The sequence below is a fragment of the Gymnodraco acuticeps genome, unplaced genomic scaffold (assembly GCF_902827175.1).
Source record: "Gymnodraco acuticeps unplaced genomic scaffold, fGymAcu1.1, whole genome shotgun sequence".
Taxonomy (NCBI): domain Eukaryota; kingdom Metazoa; phylum Chordata; class Actinopteri; order Perciformes; family Bathydraconidae; genus Gymnodraco; species Gymnodraco acuticeps.
Window position 1 is genome coordinate 117,863 of NW_022990710.1, and position 20,718 is coordinate 138,580.

Here is a 20,718-nt window from a genome sequence, read left to right on the forward strand (position 1 = left end):
AAGGTGTGTCTGCTGCTATATATATTGCCACTGTTACATTGTTTTGAAACTACTTACACTTTATTTTACATTTCACACTTTTATTTAACTTCAATTTACGTCAATTTACACACCTGGAACAGCGTGATGCCGTTATTGTTATGTCTTGACTGTGCAATAAAACAAAACAAACTGGCGAAGCTTTATTTATTGTGTCCCACCCCAAATTTGCAGAATGGAAGAATGTGAGAGCAGACAGGTGTTGGTGGTTGAATTTATCTACAATGTTGCAACCTTGTGCAGCAATGGCAGGGGCAGAAACACAAGTCTTACACACATAAACACAAGTAATTTATCATGTCATTTGTTTTAGATAAATAAGGGAAAAACACCAAACAAGGGTTAATGTCCTTTTCCAAAATCAGCCTGAGGGGGTAATATATAATAAATACATAAAGATAAAGTCCATTGTTATAATGGGGTATTTTATTTGTAAATTACCCTTATGAACTCCATCATGTCTGAGGTCGGAAAGTAAACAAATGCCTCATACAGCGGGTGGGCTTTATACCCCCTCCCCCGTGTAGTTCTTCTTCTCTCGTTTTTTTTGGTACCTGCCGTGAAGTGGTTTTGCGGCTTGCCAGTAAACCCAGAGAAGAAGAAGACGAAGTGACGTCAGCGTAATCTTGCCTCAGGGAAAGTACTGCGGTGTGAATGCGATTGGCACTAGCCCCCTGGCGGATTCAGTGCCGTGGTACTTTAGTGCCGGCACTAAAGTACGGCAAGTCCTGCGGTGTGAAAGCGGCTTATGAACTTAAAGAGGTTTCCCTTTCCTTTAGTGCAGAGGTGCCCAGTACGTCGACCGCGGGCGACCGCAAAGCTGGTAGATCGCGAGTCATTCTTAAAGAAAAAAATCCTGTTCGGTTAAAACAGACTAAACAGGTTTTGATCCCGCCTCCCTTGGCCTCCCTGCCACTTAATTCAGGAGTTTACTTGATTGACAGAAAAAGCGACCTATCGCTTTCCAGTCTGTTAACCCAGAATGCAAAGCGATACAAAATCAGTCAAGTGCCGGGAAAAACTCAAATTAAGTTAAGAGACTAACAGAGACAAACAACCAAATGAGTGCGGGACCGAGCAAAAAGCTAAAGACAAACCACTTCCACCCAGAATGGGAGGAAGAATATTGTTTTGTGATGTCACATTCAAAGGTTATTTGTAAAGCAAGCGTCGCTCTGCCAAAGAAAGGTAACGTGGAGAGGCATATTATCGAGTGTTCACAAGGCATATGACAGCGACTTCCCTCCGAGTAGCGAGTTGAGAAAGAGAAAGGTCATGTATTATTGCTACACAAACATTATCTCGCAGTCTTTAGTGTCGCCAACTCGTTTCTAACATGCAAAAAGACAAACAAATGCGTCTATGGTCGGTGTATTTTCGACCTTTCCAATCCAGACGAGATCTCTCTCCCCCGTCTGTGCGCGAGGGGGCGGGGCAGTTTACACACACGCGGCTGCTACATGCAGCAAACACACGGAGGGGGATGGCGGAGAGAAGCGCTCCAAGGTGTGGTTACATGTTACCCGTCTTGAGGAGGACAATGCTCCTTGCCAAGAGAGTTCAGCATGTGAGGGCGGGAACACGAGCAATGTGTCGAAACATTTATCAAAAGCGCTCCACATTCAGACGGAGGAATGCACCGGGTTCAACTGTCTTTCTAGCAGCTCTGTAGCTCCATCACGAGTAACGTTTCCACGTCAGGTGTTATGTATGCTAGCAGCACCACACGGAGTTAACTCAATGATTCAAACATGGGTTAATGATTAGAGGAAACTGAGTTACTCTTTATTTTGTTAAAGTTTCAGCTATTCTGTTCACAGTTCTGTCATCAGATTATTTAATAGGATTTGTTAAAACATTGTTGTTTCTTTTGATGCGAAATATTATTTATTTTATTTAAATAAAAAGCAATGTTAATTTTGTAAACAATTTGTTAATTTAATAATATATGTATTTTTGAATCAAGTATTCATCTTTATTGTCTTGTTAGTTTCCACATGCCTAAAACAACCTCAAGCTAAATCTAAAAGTTGATGGCTAAACAAGAGGGTTTGAGAAATTGTGCAAGGCATACAGTAATAGTCTGTATAGTCGATTAGTCGTTTCATTAATTCGATAGATTAATCGATTATCAAATTAGTCGTTTGTTGCAGCCCTATTGTAGTTATCCCATGTATAAATAAAGGTGTTATTCAGCAACCCTTGCAATTTGGGATTTTATTTTGGTTGGTAGACCTCGGTGAGCTGGTCATTTCAAAAGTAGCTCACCAGCCCAAAAAGTGTGGGTCAACCCCTGCTTTAAGTGTGTTGGTAATAGGTTTTTGTGCATGTAAATGGGCTGCAAAGACAAACATCCCAATGATCCCTCCAGAGGGGAGTTTCTCCCCCAAACACTCCTTTGTTTACTCTGGAACATGGTGACACCACTAAGTAACACTTGCTATTCTTTTGGCTATCTCTCCAACATTCCATTGTACGTGATCAGAGGATGGACATCTCTAAGCTGTTGATCAATCACAACAGAGCTGGCCAACAAACCAATCAGAGCAGACTGGGCTCTGGTTTCAGACAGAGGGTGAAAAGAGGTGCTGCAGTACAGGCAGTATGAGAACAAGAAAGAGCTTTTTGAACATTAAAGCATGGAGACATGTCCCAGTAGAGCAGGGGTGGGGAACCTCCGGCCCCCGGTCCGTATACGGCCCGCGAGACAATTTGGTACGGCCCTCGAAGTAATTTATAAAACACACGCAAAAAAGAAAAAAAATTAAGAAATCTAGACCGCAAAAAAATTAAACAAGCGAGTGCCTGTTTTTCCTGGCCAAGGTCAGGGTCCTTGAACACAACACGAGCCTAACGTGTCATCACGTGGTATATGTCTCGACTGACAGGGGTGCAGTTCTGACGGGGAGCACCAGAACGCCGCTCCAGCACTTCAGATATTGCAGTACCGATAAGGAGTGTTATGGAAATCTTTAGACCTAGTCAATACTGTGGAGATACACAAGTCAGAAATATCAAACAATAAATGGTGATGAAACAGACAGAGTTGTCTTCGGGTTATTTATTTGAGGCCTCAAAGACACAGGTCTCACAGAACACAAGGTATCCTGAGAGAGTGCGCGCAGAGTAGAAAATGCATACAGGTTATATAGGATTTTTGGTCAGTTCAACAACATCCCGCTCACTCATTAGGAGGGGCCCTGGCAGGAGAGATAAGCTTCCAAAGGAACTGAAACTGTCAATCACTAATAGATTGAACCAGGGGCCCGTTCAGCAAGAGGGAAGTGAGGAAACTTGTCAGCAACAGATGGAGGGCTAAGAAATGGGGGAACTTGATTATAAGACAGGGAAACTAAACAGGAACTTGCCCATTGCCCCTGCGCTTGGTACCCAGCCCCCTCATCAAGTTCAGACCTTAGATGACCTTAAATGGTCACTTTCCAGGGAGGCAAAGGACATGAACTAAAACACATCACCCAGACCTTACTTCGACATTTTTAAAGGTCATGAGTGTCAATACATCATTACAGACACTGTTGGGAAAATGCTGACAGAGGTTATAAGCTGAAATACATTATTATAGGAACTGCTGAAAGTGCTAACAGAGGTTACAAGCAAAACACATCATTCTAGGAACTGCAATTGATGTGTCCATGTAAGGTAAAATATAAAGTCTGCACTATAAGAAACCTTAAACTACATATATACAAAGTTTGCCATTACAGGAGCCGTACACATGCCGCAGTTTCTGCGTGGCTGTGTCTTAGTTGTAAGCCCAGTGGCGATCTGTTCATTTGTCATACTGATCTACAGTCAATAACTTTTTTGTTATTAGCATCTGGTTAGCTAGCTATGCTAACGAATATAAGAAGCTTTTTCTCCAACCAGTGAGGTAAAGGCACATCTTTATATGATCATTATAGTTATACAAAAATAAGAGAATAAAGTAAACAGGTATAAAATACTATATGACAGTAAAAAAAAGTTGTTATTAATAAAGAAGAATACAGTTTGAAAGGAGAGTGATTTGTCAAATATTCATAAAGAAAAATAAATCTGCTTCCAGTTCTGTTTCATATGGATGTTGAGAGATGTTTCCATAGATCTCTTAATGTTGCTCTCAAAGTGCACCAGATTGATGCTTTTAACTTCAACATTTAAAAAAAAATCTTCCCGGGAGCATGCCCCCCGGACCCCCCTAGAGGAGGTGAGGTCCACCCCCACCTAAAACATGTTCACATGGATAGGAAACTAAATACATTTGCACACATCTTGTGTCCATATCTTTCTGTTTTGGTGGTCACGCCACACCGTGCACGTGCATGCATGCGCGAGTCATAGTGAGATATCTGGATTAAGAGGTTGCTTTTTCTTTGCACAGAATGAAATGAATGGGCTGTGATTTTAGTTTTTTAAGCAGAGGTCAATAATTTGTACGGCCCTCTGAGGATATTGTAAAAATTGAAATGGGCCCTTGAGGAAAAAGGTTCCCCACCCCTGCAGTAGAGGCACAACATGCAAATATGAAGGTGAAGATGAACATAATATGTTGTATAAGTTATATATTATAGTACAATGTGTACCTTTTTAGGATTTATATGTTTAAATCTATTTTATTTTGATTCAGATATCATCTCTCATCTTTCTACACCAGATCAGCCATCTATATCTCAGTGAACACTAGATGCTCTACGGACGTTAACTAGGCTATTTTGGTGGTCACCTTGCCACCAGCCACCATTTCACAGTAACTATAGCCATCATTGTAAATGATCCATGGTGCGACATTACTCTTACCTCTGCAACTTTATGGGGAACTCCATCTCCCAGCACTTCCCTGTAGAAGCACTGCTGGGTCATGTAATAGGTGATGCCGCTGGTTCTTTTGAAGGCATCTTTCAGCCGCTTCAATTCCACATCAGTGACTGGAGAGAAAAAGAAAGGACAAGAAATGTCATTCAAATCAAACTCTAAAAGGGCCTGCAGTAATAACAGCAAAAACCAAAACAAGAGTATATAATAATCCATACTAGTTGTTGAACTTTAGCAATGTTAGATTATAGATTTAGATTATCCTGAGTTACCAGAACATTCTATCAAGAGATACAATTTGATGTGGAGTTCGAATGATCAATGATGAGTGTAACTTTCTATGTTTTCGATCCTGACTATATTCAACACTGCATTTGACCAGGGAAAGAGGGAAGAATGATCTGATCTTGATGTTTGGGTGAAACAGCCTAAAAAAGAAAATCGGATAGATTGCCGCCTAAAATGGACAAGCTGCCTAGACCAGGGTATTTGCGGGAACAACACTGTAACAGTTTACTTGACAGTCTGGTACACATACTCACATCTTACATTGTATACGCTTACACACACACGGGGGCAAAGACAACCACAACAATACAGTACAGTAACTCCAAGTCAAATGCATCAATGCAAGAATTGTAGACTAGAGGGCGTGATTGTAAACATCTCTGACCAGCGAAATACTGCAACAGTTGCCATTTTACGTTTAATTACGATACAGTATTTAATATCATTATAGTATTACTATTTAGGCCAATTAGATAACATATAAATTATATTTGATGCAACTTTAGTTATATTTCCATGACTTTTCCAAAACTTTGGGAAAAATATTGTTTTCCATAACTTTTCCAGGGCCTGGAATTTGCATTTTGAATTTCCATGACTTTTCCAGGTTTTTAATGACCGTACGGACCCTGGTATTTGTGCAGAGCTAGCTTCACTTGATACGACACACACACTCTATTGTCCTCTGCTGCCCTCTGCTAAAGGCTTCCACTTCAGGTCAAAGCCATGTCACAGTGCTGGGATGCAACGAGTCCCAGCAGCTAATATAAGCCTGCTTTTGTGTGATACAATGAAACATGTTGCTGTATCGTCACTACATCCAGTTCAAACACTGATGGAGTTTTCCGGATACAGCTCCACACTGTGCAGTGTGTGCAGCATGCTGTTGTTCAACTGGACCATCACCACTCACCGGTAGAGAAGAGGAGACACAGCTGCTACAGCCACCATCCCTTGATAAGTTAATATGTCCAATGATTTAACATTGATACAATTGACACTGGATTTATAATTAAACTAATGCATTAATAGTACATATGTTTACAGTTCACATATTCATATTTTATTTCAATAAGCAGTAGTTTATCCTACTGGGACTTAACATTCCTAAAGCCAAAACCCCTGTAGCTATATGACAGAAAAACGCCTTTGAAATCTTTGGAATAAGTACAAATAGTGTATTTACTATGTTTATAGAATAGTTTATTCATCCAGGGGAATAATTGTGTTTCCATGACAGTTGCATAAGTTAAGAATACAACTTTTATTTTTATTAAATGTAATAAAAGGTATGTATACAAACATAAACAAGTAAAAATGTGCAATAAAAAGATTTAGAAAATACAATAAAAAAGGAATAAGAATATTAGAAAATGACCATATGAAGTCAAAGTAAAATTGTGCAATAAAAGGTAAACAAAATGTTTAATAAAAAATGGAGTACATTGTAAAATAAATAATAATACATGTGTTAAATGAGAATATTACAAGCTATACAGTGGTGTATTAATAAGATCTTAGAGCAGAAATGCACAGTTAGGGTGTAAGCTGTCTTTATGCTATGAGGGAGAAGTTTAAAACAGTCTAATAGCCAGAGGCAGCAGTCACTTCATGTGGGGCTGAAGTTAGTCTTTCTTCCACTGAAGCTGCCATGACCACCCCAGCAGGTATTGGAAAAAAATGTATTGGTCTTTGATTTTAAAGATGTTTACATCCTGGTTTATAGGCTCTTTTGACACCAACCTGTAGGGGGCAATAGAGTCCATCCTGGTCTTACTGTAGGTTTACACTACCCTGCTGGTACAGACATGCACACCTCCAACACACGCAGTGTATGGCAAAACATAGAGGTTTAATTTTACCTGGATTAAAATAATTGTCTCTTCCCTCACTGCTGACTTTAACAAAGCAGGAGAAGGTCAAACAAAATGCCCATAGTAAATATTAACAACTCATACAGTTTCCCTTGACTGGCTGTTAGTTGGCTTCAAAAAGGAAAAGCAAATGTCCTTAAGAACAGCCTTGGCTGAATTTTATTCATTCAAAAACCAAATCCGCAACTTGTCTTTTTCTTCTTTCTCTACCAAACACGTCATCCTTACCTTATGTACTGCCTACCAGTACAAACAATGTGATATGAGGAAGCAAACGATGCGAATAAATCAAAAGGAAACTGCTGTAAACAACAATACCAGGGATTCTGGTGTCAGAATTGATGTGCTTGGTTATTTATGGGGAATTGGTGGGAATTATAAATCAGCCTTTAAAATAAAATCTGATAGTTAACTTATTTTACACAAGGGCTATATTTAAGATCTACAGGTTCTCTTATTTGCCTAAATGTGCTGTATGTGGGATGTTTTTATGACAAATGAACCGAGCATAAGAAATGCAAATGTGTGGTTTTACAGGGGTTATGTGAAGGACTATTTCAGCGACTTTATGGAGTTTTCCATTGGCTGCCTGGCAACCTCAAAGTGACGACATGACATGTGTTGTTTTAACACTTAAGTTTTTCTACCAATTTAACAAAGGTGACCTGTTAAAATGGTGAGCCTAACCGATGATGGTAGGGTTTTAGCTAGTTTGGACAGAGCAAGCCTAGCTGTTTCCCTGCCGTTTGTGGTTATTTAACAATTTAGGAAAAGGGGGTGTTTGCCCAAATGGGTACAAAGCGAAAAATAATGACAGGGAAAGACAAAAAAAGAAAAAAGAAAATCTTCAAAAAAGACTCAAAAACCAAGGAACGCAGGAGCAGACTGACACAACTTGGTATCGAGGATAATTTGGTGATATATTAATGTAGTGGAATTATGAGGGAATAGAGACCACCCGAACAAAACTGAAATGAACACTATTTGTAATGGTACTATTTGGAAATAAAGTTGTTTTTCATTTTCATTCAAATAAGTTAAAGGTGACATGTCATGCTTTTTCCGGTTATTACCGTCCCCTTGTGTGTTATGAAGGTTTTTATGCATGTAAACGGTGTGCAGAGTCAAAACCCTCAAAGTACACCCTGTAGCGAGTAAACTCTAACACACAAAATACCTCCCCAAAACGCCTCGTTGGTGAAACGTCATCATCCATTTGATTCTTCGGGGACATCTGATGTCATGTCGTACCCGGAACTAAATGGACCAATCCGTGGAGCCGTTACGTTACGTCCGCGGAGCCGTTACGTTAAGCCCACGCTGATTGGTCCAAATTGACCAATCCTCGGACTTCCTCACACACTCAGTGCATGCAGCTCTGCTGATTTCTCCTCCCTGGCTGCAGGCTGATAACAGACAGTTGGGATCGCGGCGAAATTCTCTCTCTGCAGACCCGTTCTCTCTGCAGACCCATTCTCTCTGCAGACCATTCTCTCTGCAGACCCATTCTCACAGCGTTTATCAACCTTTTTCTTACTCAATATCAAGCCACACTTATTGTTTTTACTTCGGCTGTGACTTTGTGTGTGCTCAGGGTGAGTTTGGCTGTGTATCGCTAAACAAGGAAATCACACCTCCACAGAGCTTAGCGCGATTCACAACGTCCCGACTGGTCCCGACCAATCGGAGCACACTGGGCTCACAGGGAGGGGGGGCAAGAGCTGCAACGAGCCGTTTAGTGGAGAGAGTGAATACACGTAGTTTACAGAGATGCTGTATGCGAAACAATGTGAGTTTGGAAAATTGCACAGTATAAATCTATTCTAGTAGACATCAACAATGGAATTATGATCAGTGGAAATGGCCATGACATGTGACCTTTAAGGACTGAGGAGACAAACTCATAAAATAACAATGAATCATTCCGAGATGTCCCATCATTATAAAATAAGGTGTTTTTCTCGGAAGATGTCAGTTATTTAAGGCCACATCTATGTTGAGTCTTTTGTTTATTGGAGCTGCTGTAAAAAAATCCCCACTGCGCTGCATTAAAAATAAGGAGCATTTTCCAATTTTCCATTTTCCTGAGGCACAAAGCAACTGATTTATTGATCCTAATAAATGATATCCACTCTAATAATGTAAACTGCTTTTGTTTGTTTATTCAAAGAGGTCACTTTGTCTACATTGTTAGGTATCAGACAGCTTCTGGAATATTATTGTCGGTTTACAGGTGCATTTGAAGTTCAGTGTTTCCTAGGGAGGTAACGATACCAAAAACTCACGGTACGATAATATCGCGATAACAAGTCCACGGTACGGTATTTATCGCGATATTGAATAATAAAGGGGGAAAACAAAATTAAAAAGAATTGTTTCAATAAAAAATGTTTTACTCAGAAAAGTTTCTTTATTAAATAAATAATAAATCTGATTTGTACAGCATTTTAGTAGGATAGCAATATTTTAAAGTGTCAAAAACAAAGTGACAGTAAAACTGGAACAAGAAAACCAGTGTTTTTGTACCTATAGTACTACCAAACAAAGTAGGCATTTTCTTGTGCCACTGCATCTCACAAATAAACAAGGACATTTAATAATCAAACCCCGCAATAAAATAAATCAAGTTTCACTTTAGTTTTTCAAGTAACTCAACTCAAACTCACTAAGTCACTCACTCAGCATCATCAGACAGGTTTTTAGGAATATGAGAATGTCCACATTTCCAGGTATTTATAAGCTGGGATGTTTGGGCATTTACAATATCCCTGCTCTGTAAAAAAACTCTCTCGCTTGGTACTGATGTTGCTGGGACAGCAGTGGTCGCGTTAACCGAATATTTTATTTAACAATGACGGAAAATCTGAAAGCAGTCTGTCATTTTTGACAGATTAGAACAAACTCGGAACAGCGCCAACGTTCCCCCCGCAGCGAGGCTCTGGTGTTATGCCAAAAGGAATATAGTTTCCAATTTCCAAACCGTACTTTGCCGTACAGATCAATACATGTCTGGGAGGTTTTGCTTTACGCTGTGTGCGCTCCCGCGAGGTGCATGCACACACGGCATAACACCGCCCCCCCCCGTTGACAGTTCACGAGCGTGCTGTCTCGTGAACTGTTCAGACCCGACGGGTAATAAGGGATTATGACGGACATTTTACGATCCTGTCTGTCAAAATGACAGACATCGAAAAAGTCTAACGCCACCTCAGTGGGACGGAGAGATATGCTTTGGCCATGGGTGACAGCAGTGGGTCAAACTGTGCATTATTGTCTCTCCACCACTTCAAAAACTATACAGTTTTTGCCAAAGGTGAGGCTTATTGACAGGGCGAGATATAAATATACTGTTGGTACTTGTCAATGTATAGGTGTGTACATGTAGCCCTGTAAATACGATGTCCTTTTGTGTTCTGTTGTTTTATGTCATGTTGTAACCTACTTGCTGCCATGTTGGACAGGTCTCTCTTGAAAAAGAGATTGATGATCTCAACCAGGTTAAATAAAGGTTTAAAAAAAATAATGTACCGCGATATTCGGTATATCGTTACATCCCTAGTGTTTCCTGGATATGTAGAGAGGTTGTAAAATTCTATCCAGATGGCATAACAATTATTAACTGATACAAGTTTTCTAGATTTTCCTTTTTTTGGAATGTATTGTATTGGCAGTGGCTTTTGTCATAATTGTGTATGCCAATACGCTTTTTTGGGCCAGTGTAGGTTATCTGTGTGTAACTGTGTGAGTAATTGTTTAACTTTAAGAGACCCAAAGGAAATTGGTCCCAGAACAGAAAGTTTTTGTCCTAAACCATACCAAAAAGTGCTGCAAAATTAATCAAATTAGTTTGAAATCGCAATATGGACCAATGCAATAATCTGAGGCAAAGTATTTGTCAAATACGAGATATGTTTACCATTTATTTTATTGAAGTTTTGTGGCACTGCAGGATATCATATCCTATAAAGTGTATTCTTCAAACAAACAAAACATATTTATTTGGTACAGATCCTCTAAAAAAAAACAACATTCATAATCATTTTATATATATTTGAATGATAAGTGAAAAAAACATTTTCAATCCCTCCAATATCGCGAATCATATAAGTAAAAATAATCACAATTAGTTCCTGTTTCTAGATCGTGCTGCCCTAGTACAAAATATGTATTCCAAGTTTAACTTATCTATGAGCGAGGGGAAAAGGCCACCCAGTGAGTGCAGAACTGATTATTCCCAGAGTGCTGAATCACAGGCTTTAGCAACCCTACAGGCAGCCAATCATACATGTGGATCAGCAGAGTGCCAAAGCACCACCAGCAGAAATCAGAGCACCCCTTGTGTGTAATGTAAGGTAGGAGCTGGTATTCACAAGACAAGGGGCATGAAATCGTCTATAGAGAGAGACAATTCCGAACAGAGACAGTAGCACTTCTCCTTCCTCTCTAATGCCACATTTTCTGCAATAAAAACCTCATCTTTCATAGCTTAATTAAACATGAGAATATCCATGATAATAGTGTATGAGCTATGCTTTCTAACTGCTCGGTGTTTGTATTACAATTGAGTCTAGTTGCCAGCTCATAGAGTCCTATACTGAACCTATAAATGCTGAGTACACCAAAGATTTATGATATAAATGTATATAGTAGGGGTCTCCAGCACATAGAAACTGTTGAATGCTAACTTACAAGTTGCATTAATTACAGCAAACGAGTTGGCAAAACGATATCACCTGCACTCAACACCGGAGCACCCCAGGGTTGTGTGCTGAGCCCATTCCTGTACACACTCTACACAAATGACTGCACCAGTCGTCACCGACCACCATCTACCTCAAGTATTCAGACGACATTCTTGCCCTGCTCGCAGAAAACCACACCAGACTGGATTACCAAAACACCATCACACACTTCACCAAATGGTGTGAGGACAACCATCTCCACCTCAATGTCAGTAAAACAAAACAAATCATGTTTGGTCTCCCACAACACAGCACCCCATTATTATCAAACCAAACAGTGGAAACAGTCGACAGCTTTAAATACCTTGGAGTAACACAGGACAATAAACTTAATTTCAACCAACATACTACCGACATCTTCAAAAGGAGCTAACAAAGATTATCCGTCATCCGTAAACTCAAAGGACTGTACGTTTCCCCCCCCCCCCCCTTCTCCTACTACTGTACCAAAGCATTATCGAACCCATCCTCATGTACTGCCGCTCCTGCTTTTTAAATATGCGGACCAAACTCACACACATCACCTACACTGCTGCCAGGATAATTGGACTCCCACATCCAACCTCACAGTGGTTAACAACACGGCCATATCACGCATCGCAACCACAATAGAACTGGACATCACCACCCAGTCAATCAGTACCTCGCCCCACTGCCACCCAGGCGTAGGTACAGAACATTGAAATGTAAAAGGGCTTGCTTTGGAAAAAGCTTGATTCCTGCAGCCATTGCTGCCTTAAATTACCTAACATAGTCATCCCTAACTTCTCAATGTGAGGATTATAAACAGGGCTGCACTAACTGGTGTGCATGCCCCGCCAAAAAAAGGAGCACCGGATCATTTGAAAAAAGAAGCATTTGCGCACCAACAGAGAGAGAGAGAAAGAGAGAGAGAGAGAGAGCGAAGAGAGATAGAGAGAGAAGAGAGAGATGAAAAGAGAGAGAGAGAGATATATTTGCGAGTTGCATAAAAACTGGTAAGATAGGGTTTCCCACACATAGACTTACTTGGGCGGGCCCCCAGGTATATTAACAGCCGCCAAAGTATAATTCGCGAGCCATTTAGGTTTAATTTTTGTAATCCGTCCGCGAGCACGACGGCATCTGCGATCCCTCGCTCTACCCCTCGCTATCGCGTGAAGGGTCTGCTTTATGCGCTCCGCACAGTAACTGGTGAACAGTTCATGAGTGTGCTCACTAGCGCTTTGCAGCCTTCACACCAACATAATAATGTTAACACCTGTACAATCAGTGACGCACACAGTATGTAAATAGGATTTGATGAAGAGCAAGATACTCTAGTTTATCCTCATAGAAATCACATTGCAAACATTAATCATTTACTGTGGCAGCTTTCTGATCAAGCATCTGACTCGCGCATATACAGGTATCATAAATAACCAGAAGCCCATTGGTGGTTGTGAGGTGCTCTTTATCTAGACTGCATGTTGAACCTTTTACTCCAATGAACCCTGACTCACTCCAGTGACACGGTGGTTATTGTACAGCCTGCTGACGGTTCAGCTAGAGCAGGCTGTCAATCAGTGAAGCTCCATTTGAAGAAGCTGAAAAGACCAAGAAGCCATCTTTTTCCAGCTCACTACTATCTCTACCTCCATTTTACTTCTGTCCTGAATATGTTTGATTGCCATGGTATCGAAATAAGGAGTATAGCTTAAGATTGTTTTTTTATCCTTGGTGAAATGATCGATCAGTCAAGTACAACTAAACCTTTTCAATCTGTCAAGTACGATTGAACATTTTGATTGGTCATGCCACTGTTGAAAACATATATGTAATTAAAAATAATCGGGCCTACTGATTATCTTTACATCAAGATAAATGCGATGCGTGTTCCACCTGTCATGGCCCTTGAAAGGAATCAGCCCAGTCACAACATCATCAGTGGATGTAACTGATGATGAGTGCCTACCACATACAAAAAGGGCTTAACACACAAAATATGTATTTTATGACATATTTGACGTATATGGTAAACACAAGATTAGGAGTTTTTCTCATTTTGTTCTACAAAATCTGTAAATAACCCACTGGTGAATGTCCAAAGCTTCCATGTGTCATTAAATGGCCGTTGCTAAAAAGTGACCAAATAAGACCTCTGAATGTCATCACGCCAAATACAAGTCTTTAGTTTAATGGTGGTGATTCGTAGCCATGCGACCATTTGTCATGTTACTTTTTACTTCAGAGAAGTTCCGACAATTGCATATAAGCTCCAAAAATCATACAATTGGTGTTAATATGTGTAGATTATCCTGTTGAACAACATTTTCCGAAATCGACTGGAACTCCAGTCTAAGCTGGCTCTCATTTCTTCTCATATGAGGGTCTTATCTGGTTTAACATTTTAATTAGGCGGCAACATGTCAAGGCATTGATATTGACAATCCAAATAATACGTAGAGAAAATGTCTAGTAAATTAGAACAAGAAATGTTCTGTTATACTACCGACCCAACTTGTGGTACTACCAGATAATAGCAAAATTGTAACAATTAGATCGACAAATGGGAAAGGAAAACAAAGCCGTCCACATGATACAGAACACTGTGTATGTTAATGCTGTGATGCAATGGGTGTATTCTTAGACACTGGGCTGCATTAACTGGACCTTGTTACCATTCAATGCAGAGAAAACAATGGGCCTGATTTCTCCCACTGCCCACACACTTTCCATCCAGACACAGTCTTCAGACAAAGCCTAGGAACATAAATACAATACTTTTTAAAGATACATAGCACTGCAGGCAGAAAAACCTCTTGCTGTGACTTAATGTTTGCCATCCTGTGAAATAAGCAGTGTATGGCTTGCCTGGTACTACCAGCAAGACTGAAAACAGCCAGACAGGGAGCAGAAAGGTGTCATGGACAGCATGCAAATACTGAACACACATGAGCGCAAGTGACCTTTCAGTCATGATAAACTGTCAATAGAAACACAAGCAGGAAGAAACATACAGGGAGTGATGTTCTTAAAAAGCCCATTAATCCTGCAGGCGTAACACCAAACATTCAGCGTGAGACGGCTGCTTCGACCACAAGAGAAAATCCACATAAAACTACAATATATTATTGCTATTTTTAGATCCAATTATGAACTCATTCTACAAGTCTTATATTGATATACATTTATTTAGCAATAAACTAGCATAGGCTTTAACGTCAAGCAAAAGTAATGTCAGGGTAAAATGAAGTGGCTTGGCAATATGATCCAATTTATATCAGGAACACACAGGTCATCTTAAAGAGGCCCTATTGTTTTGGGGGTTTCCCTTTCATGTAGTGTGTTCTATAGATTTGTGTGCATGTAAATGGTAAAAAGGATGAATTCTCAAAAGTTCCCTCCAGAGGGAGTTGTCTCTCACACACAGGGGCCTTTAATTGGTAATAACAAGTGCATACTAACACACATGTCACATAGCGTCTGATGTGTCATTTTATAGGACAGATGTAAATCAGTTTAGCCTCATGAAAACACCATAGGCCTACTGGAAGACTTTGTGGCAGCATGAGAAAAAACGACATCGACAAACCAGGGAGCAAAGTGAGAATGTAAAGCAGCAGTCTATCACCTTGGCAGATAAGGCCTGCTGACGTGGACCAGAGGTATTGTAGTTCTCAGGTGACCGTAAGGCTGTGTGTCAGAGTGGTTAGAGCGCTGACCCTGGTTGTTGCATTACCAAACTATGTTGGTCACCACAAAGGTTCAAATGGACAGTGAAGGTATTCAACACTCTGCGAGAAAACCTACAAACCTGATAAATAGTAACATTTGTCATATTAGCAGGTTTATATTTCCTGACACAATCCTTCTCAGGCTTGTCTATACAAGCAGATACATTTTTCAGCTGGTGACTGTCTCATAACAAAAAGGTCAATATAGTAATGCTATGTTTCAGTTATGTAGCATCATGAGGGATTTTTTATGGCTAGCTCGACAAAAAGCCAAAGGGATTTTTCAATGGGCTTTTAGATGATTGCTAAAAAAAACGTTGGCAAACAAATGTCTATGATAATAGTAGTGTAAATGCAAATCCACAGAGCTAATGTTATGCTTTAAATTAACTACATGACATCACATGAGTTCCTGTCACCATCATTGAGCTAAAGGTTAACTTGTATTTGGGGTGATGATGTAGTCTCAGTCTAGAAGTGTCATTTAGTAATTGATTTAGGACACATACAAGCTTCAGACAATAAACACTGGGGTGTTTACTGACATACTTTATGTTGTAAAACTAAAACGTGAATAACTTGTAAGCTTGAGATAACCGCAGGCATCTTCATGAAAACAATTTTTAAAAAACGATGAATTTGAGACGAGCGAACTGGAAGTGCTAAATGATACTAATTTTCTGGGTTTTAGGACTCATTCCTGCCCACTCTTAACAATAGCTCTCTAATACATTGCTTAACAAATATCTTCAAGGTGATTCAACACCACTGGCAAGCACATTTGGTGAGTGGAGCTCAGAAAACAACTTCCTTCTCAATGTCACTAAAACCAAGAAACAGATCTTGTATTTTAGAAAAAGGGGAGGTAAATACACATACTGTTGTCTACACCAATGGAGCTGTGGTAAAGCAAGTCAACAGTTTTGTTCCTGGAAAATCAGTTCCTGGGATCAGCATCACAAACAACCTGACATGGTTGTAAACCACAACTTTTCAAAAGGAGAAGACTTAAGAAAGCTACATTTCCCAGCCCAGTTAGTGTTAACTTTTAAAGAAGAACAATACATAGTATTGTGACAGGAAATATTACAATATTCACATAGCGTCTGATGTGTCATTTTATAGGACAGATGTAAATCAGTTTAGCCTCATGAAAACACCAAAACAAATAAATAAAAACAAAACATGTCGAATCAACATGTCGAATCGGCGGCAGAAGGTGAAAACAAGTAAATAAAAACAAAACATCTAACCGAAGCTTTCTTTCTCTCCATAAACAGCACCCAAACAAAATAAAACGCTATCTGGTAATTTATGTTTGGTGTTTGTTTTTTTTTCCCGTTTAGCTTCTCATGCACTGATTCGCTAAGCTGAACAGCCAATCAGAGTGATTTATTTGGCCCGACAGCCTACCGATTCAACATGTCCGAATTGGCGGCGGAAGGTGTCGGCACGGCCGAAAAGACACAACGGTACAGTACACACCAATCTGAGTAGGGCGACACGACACTCATCGATGGCCCGACATCCATCGACGTGTGTGGTGTGGTAAGGACCTTTACACAGCTTAATCTCTACCATCTATACTCCACTTACCCTTGAAGGCGACCAGCTGATTCAATATTTGGATATGGAATTACTTTTAAGTAATGTACATAGTACTCTTGGGCTTTTGATTTTTTTTCAAAATAATTGTAACCACACCCTACTAATTTTTCATTCAAATCATCAACCTGGACAGTTTCCTTTCCACGAGATTAAACTTTTTTTTTTTGTCATTCTGGTCATATACATTTTTTTTTTTTTTTAAAAGGAAGCCGATTTGGACAATTTTCTTATCTCTTTTCCATTTAACACTCTTAAAATCGTATGCAGCCATGTTCCAAGTGCAAGTTCCAATTTAAGAATATGCTCATATAGCAGAAGATAACAGATGCAATATGTATGCATCAGACAGTTGAGTAACCTACTTTAAGTCTCGAGTCAATGCATATCTCAAATTTGAAAAAATACTAGTTCAACTCTATCTAAGTGTTGTGGTTTAAAACTGTAAACAAAGTGGACAGAGTGCATTATCAACCCTGCAGAATTACTCTAGAGAAAAGTCTGAATGACCCTGGATTTACTACAGGAACACTTCAAAGCCTAACATTTCCAAGCGGAACATTATCCCGCTGGTGCACTACTACAGTGAACATCCATGAAAACTGACCTCATAATTGCGGCAGTCGAGCCTGCTGTGGGAATTAGGAATGCTGCCATGTGACTGGTCAGATAAGGCTGGATAATTCCACCGCGTGTGTGTGCGTGCGTGTGTGTGGTCACATGTGATCAGAGTGGGGAATGGCAATCAGCTTGAGGAATGCAAACCACCTCACAGGAGCTGAAAAAAGAATCATTTAGACGATAGAATAGGGAACATTGTGTCACGGTTGATTAAACAGTGTAAAATAGTATGACATTTTATTGTGTATAGCCCCCACATTTGTCTCAGGGGGCTTTATAATCTCTATAACCTAAAATGTCATCTTCTGTCTTAGGTCCTTGCAGCAGACAAGAAAAAACACCCCAAAAGAAACCCCACAAATAGTGATGGAATTGTGAAAAATCCTGGTAGAAAAATAAGTAACAGAACTTAATCATTTACAATATTCATGCAAAAGACAGATCTGTTTTAACTTCCGTGTAGATCCCTGGTTAGGACATGGTCATGTCCTGGATAGATGTGTAACAACCTCTCATAGCCTGGAATTAACACATGCAAAGTTAAGCTAAGCCAGGGAGCAAAGTGCAAGAAAAAGGCCATCAGGAAAGAGATTAATGTGCTTCCTGATACATTCTCAGCTACACCACGTACACTAACACTCAGAATGTGTATCAGTTATAAAACAGCTGTACCCAGCTTTGTACTTTGCTTGTTAAATCTAGATATAATCTTCCATACTAGATCTGACAGCAAAATTATTTTAGAAAGCCAACTATGATTCCATGTTGCTGTATCTGGCCTACAAGTCTAGAAACCCCCTACCCTGTGTTTATCATAAATCAATGAATGGCTCGCAGTTCACGAATAAACACCAACAGGCTAATTGCTAAAGGAGTAAATGCAGCAGCAGGCAACGTAAACCGTTGTTTGTTCCGCCAAACGCCCTAAATTGCATAGCTAGCCTAGCATACAGTTACTTTAGCAACCTGACAGTCCTCTAGCACAAAAACACTGACGATTAACGTTCACCATACCACATGGCTAGGCTTAAAAAAATCCGCAAGAATGAAGGCTAAATCAAACAGTCTAGAGGCATTTCCCTCTGGGTCTAGCGGTAAACGTTAGCAACCCAACTGTCCTAGCTATTAAGCTAGTAGCAGTAAATACATACTCAACGTTAGATATATGGTGGTAAAAGCTAGGCTATATGACACAAACTGTAGTGTCAAGCAAAACGTTAGCAGACATTCAAAGCTGTCTTCACAACTGTTTTGCCAAATACTGTCAAGCCAGCCCATCCCTCCTCGTTAGCCAACATTAGCCCCATAACCAACGCTTTGGTAGCTATGGAGAGAGTCACGCCAAGCCTCGTCTAAACATCTGTACTTTTAACGTGGCCTTGCTTATAAACAATATACGCGTGTCTTTAAATACCAGTCAGACATAATTCCATATTTCTAAGAAGAATAACCCAGTTCGGGAGGGACAAAATCCGTACAACGACGTTTAGATCAGAATTATGTATGCTTTGATTACAAGGAAACGCTGACCAACCTGCCTCCCGACGTTGTGTATTTTGGAGGAATACGACTGTAGAGCATATTGGCTTAGCTATTGTTAAACCTAACATACATTAGATTCAGTGATATATTGATATGCCGAAATGACTTAGGGATCCAAGCGGTTCCGTAGAGACCCTTTGGTTATTTCTTGACAGGTGTCTACCTTATCCAATAACCAGGGCCACTTAAAACGCTAGACTTTAATAATGAGGTCTGGTCCTCTTGTGTACAGAACTAGCCTCAGAGCTGACAGTTAGCTTAGCTAGCGCCACTGAGGTAGATTAGCCCGTTGGTTGCTTTTCGGCTTACCTCTCTTGACGGCCCTCGTCATACGACAGGAATCCTATCCTTGACTCTTTGGCCCCCATGCTCCCTCATTTCATTGCGATGTTGGGGAAATAAACGTTGTTCACTGAGTTGAAAAAGTGTCGCCTTATCCGTTTATTGTGAATGGGTTCCTGTTGGTGTGTGTATGTGGTGAACGGGTGAATGTTTTCAGCGACGCCCTCCTATCTGTCACATGACCACACTCCACAGGTCAGTTGATCAGAATCCTATATTAGGACGCATAGAAAAACAACCCAACCGACATGTCAGAAAGAAAGGTTTTTTTTTTTATATCAATAACTTCAAGTGTTTAATTCCCCGAAAATTGCCGTTTGAGTCATTATGCCCAGTCATATCAGGCTGTCAATACGCGTGCATGTCTGTGGAGTGTTGTAAACAAATGCGAATAGCACCACCTTGTGGCTACCTGCTGATGTGCGCCAGCTTACATTGTGATGTCTGGTTTACAACCACTGTGACCTCCATTGGCACCACATAGGACCTGAAACTATGGTCATAGGGTCCTACAACTCAATGTTTACATATATATTTTTGTTTTGGTTTATTTGTGACTTTAAATGGCACATGACCAACTTACCAACGACAACTTTTGACATTTTCAAGTGTTACATTGTTAGCCAAGTCTTCATTTGATTTCAACCAAAGTTCAAAATGAATCCCTACATTTCAAAAAAGTAAATATAGTTCTACATTAAGTGGTCCTGTTGTCAATGTCATTACCCCATTTTAGATTGGAGTTTGGCGAGATGCCTTGTGCACTTTGACAGCGTCCTACGTCATGCTGTAAATCACTGGCCGTTTCTCAATCGCAAGTAAAACGGCTGCAGAGCAACTAGTATACTACGTCATCGAGTGGCGCCGAAGGACTGTTTTAAATGCATGTTAAGGCCCAATCCCAAACCCACTCCCCTCGACCCTACCCCTCCGTGACGGAGTGAACTCCGTCTGTAGCCACACTCGCAGCTCAACGAGGGTCCCTCCTGTCAGATGGAGGGAGTAAATACAGCAGCAAGCTTTGGGACGGCCTCCCCTCTCTCCGGCAGAAACAGGAAATAACGTAACTGTATGTAACGACGGTTTCAAATCAGCATCTTAGACCAAAAATGTAAATTAATAACTCAAATAAAACTCCAAACATCTTTCATTGTGTTA

General features: G+C 40.2%; 1 protein-coding gene across 6 annotated transcripts in view; it reads right to left on the reverse strand.

Annotated features, from left to right (window-relative positions):
- usp32 (ubiquitin specific peptidase 32) overlaps positions 1–19,701 on the reverse strand; it is a 79,844-nt gene extending 60,143 nt beyond the window's left edge. For all 6 annotated transcript variants that reach the window (XM_034231622.1, XM_034231619.1, XM_034231621.1 and 3 more), the window contains exons 1-2: positions 19,528–19,701; positions 4,837–4,964 (exon numbers count right to left, since the gene is read on the reverse strand). In XM_034231622.1, the coding sequence (XP_034087513.1) occupies positions 4,837–4,964; positions 19,528–19,549 (150 nt within the window). In that variant the 5' untranslated portion in view covers positions 19,550–19,701. The remainder of the gene's footprint in view (positions 1–4,836; positions 4,965–19,527) is intronic.
- Positions 19,702–20,718: the final 1,017 nt, after the last annotated feature.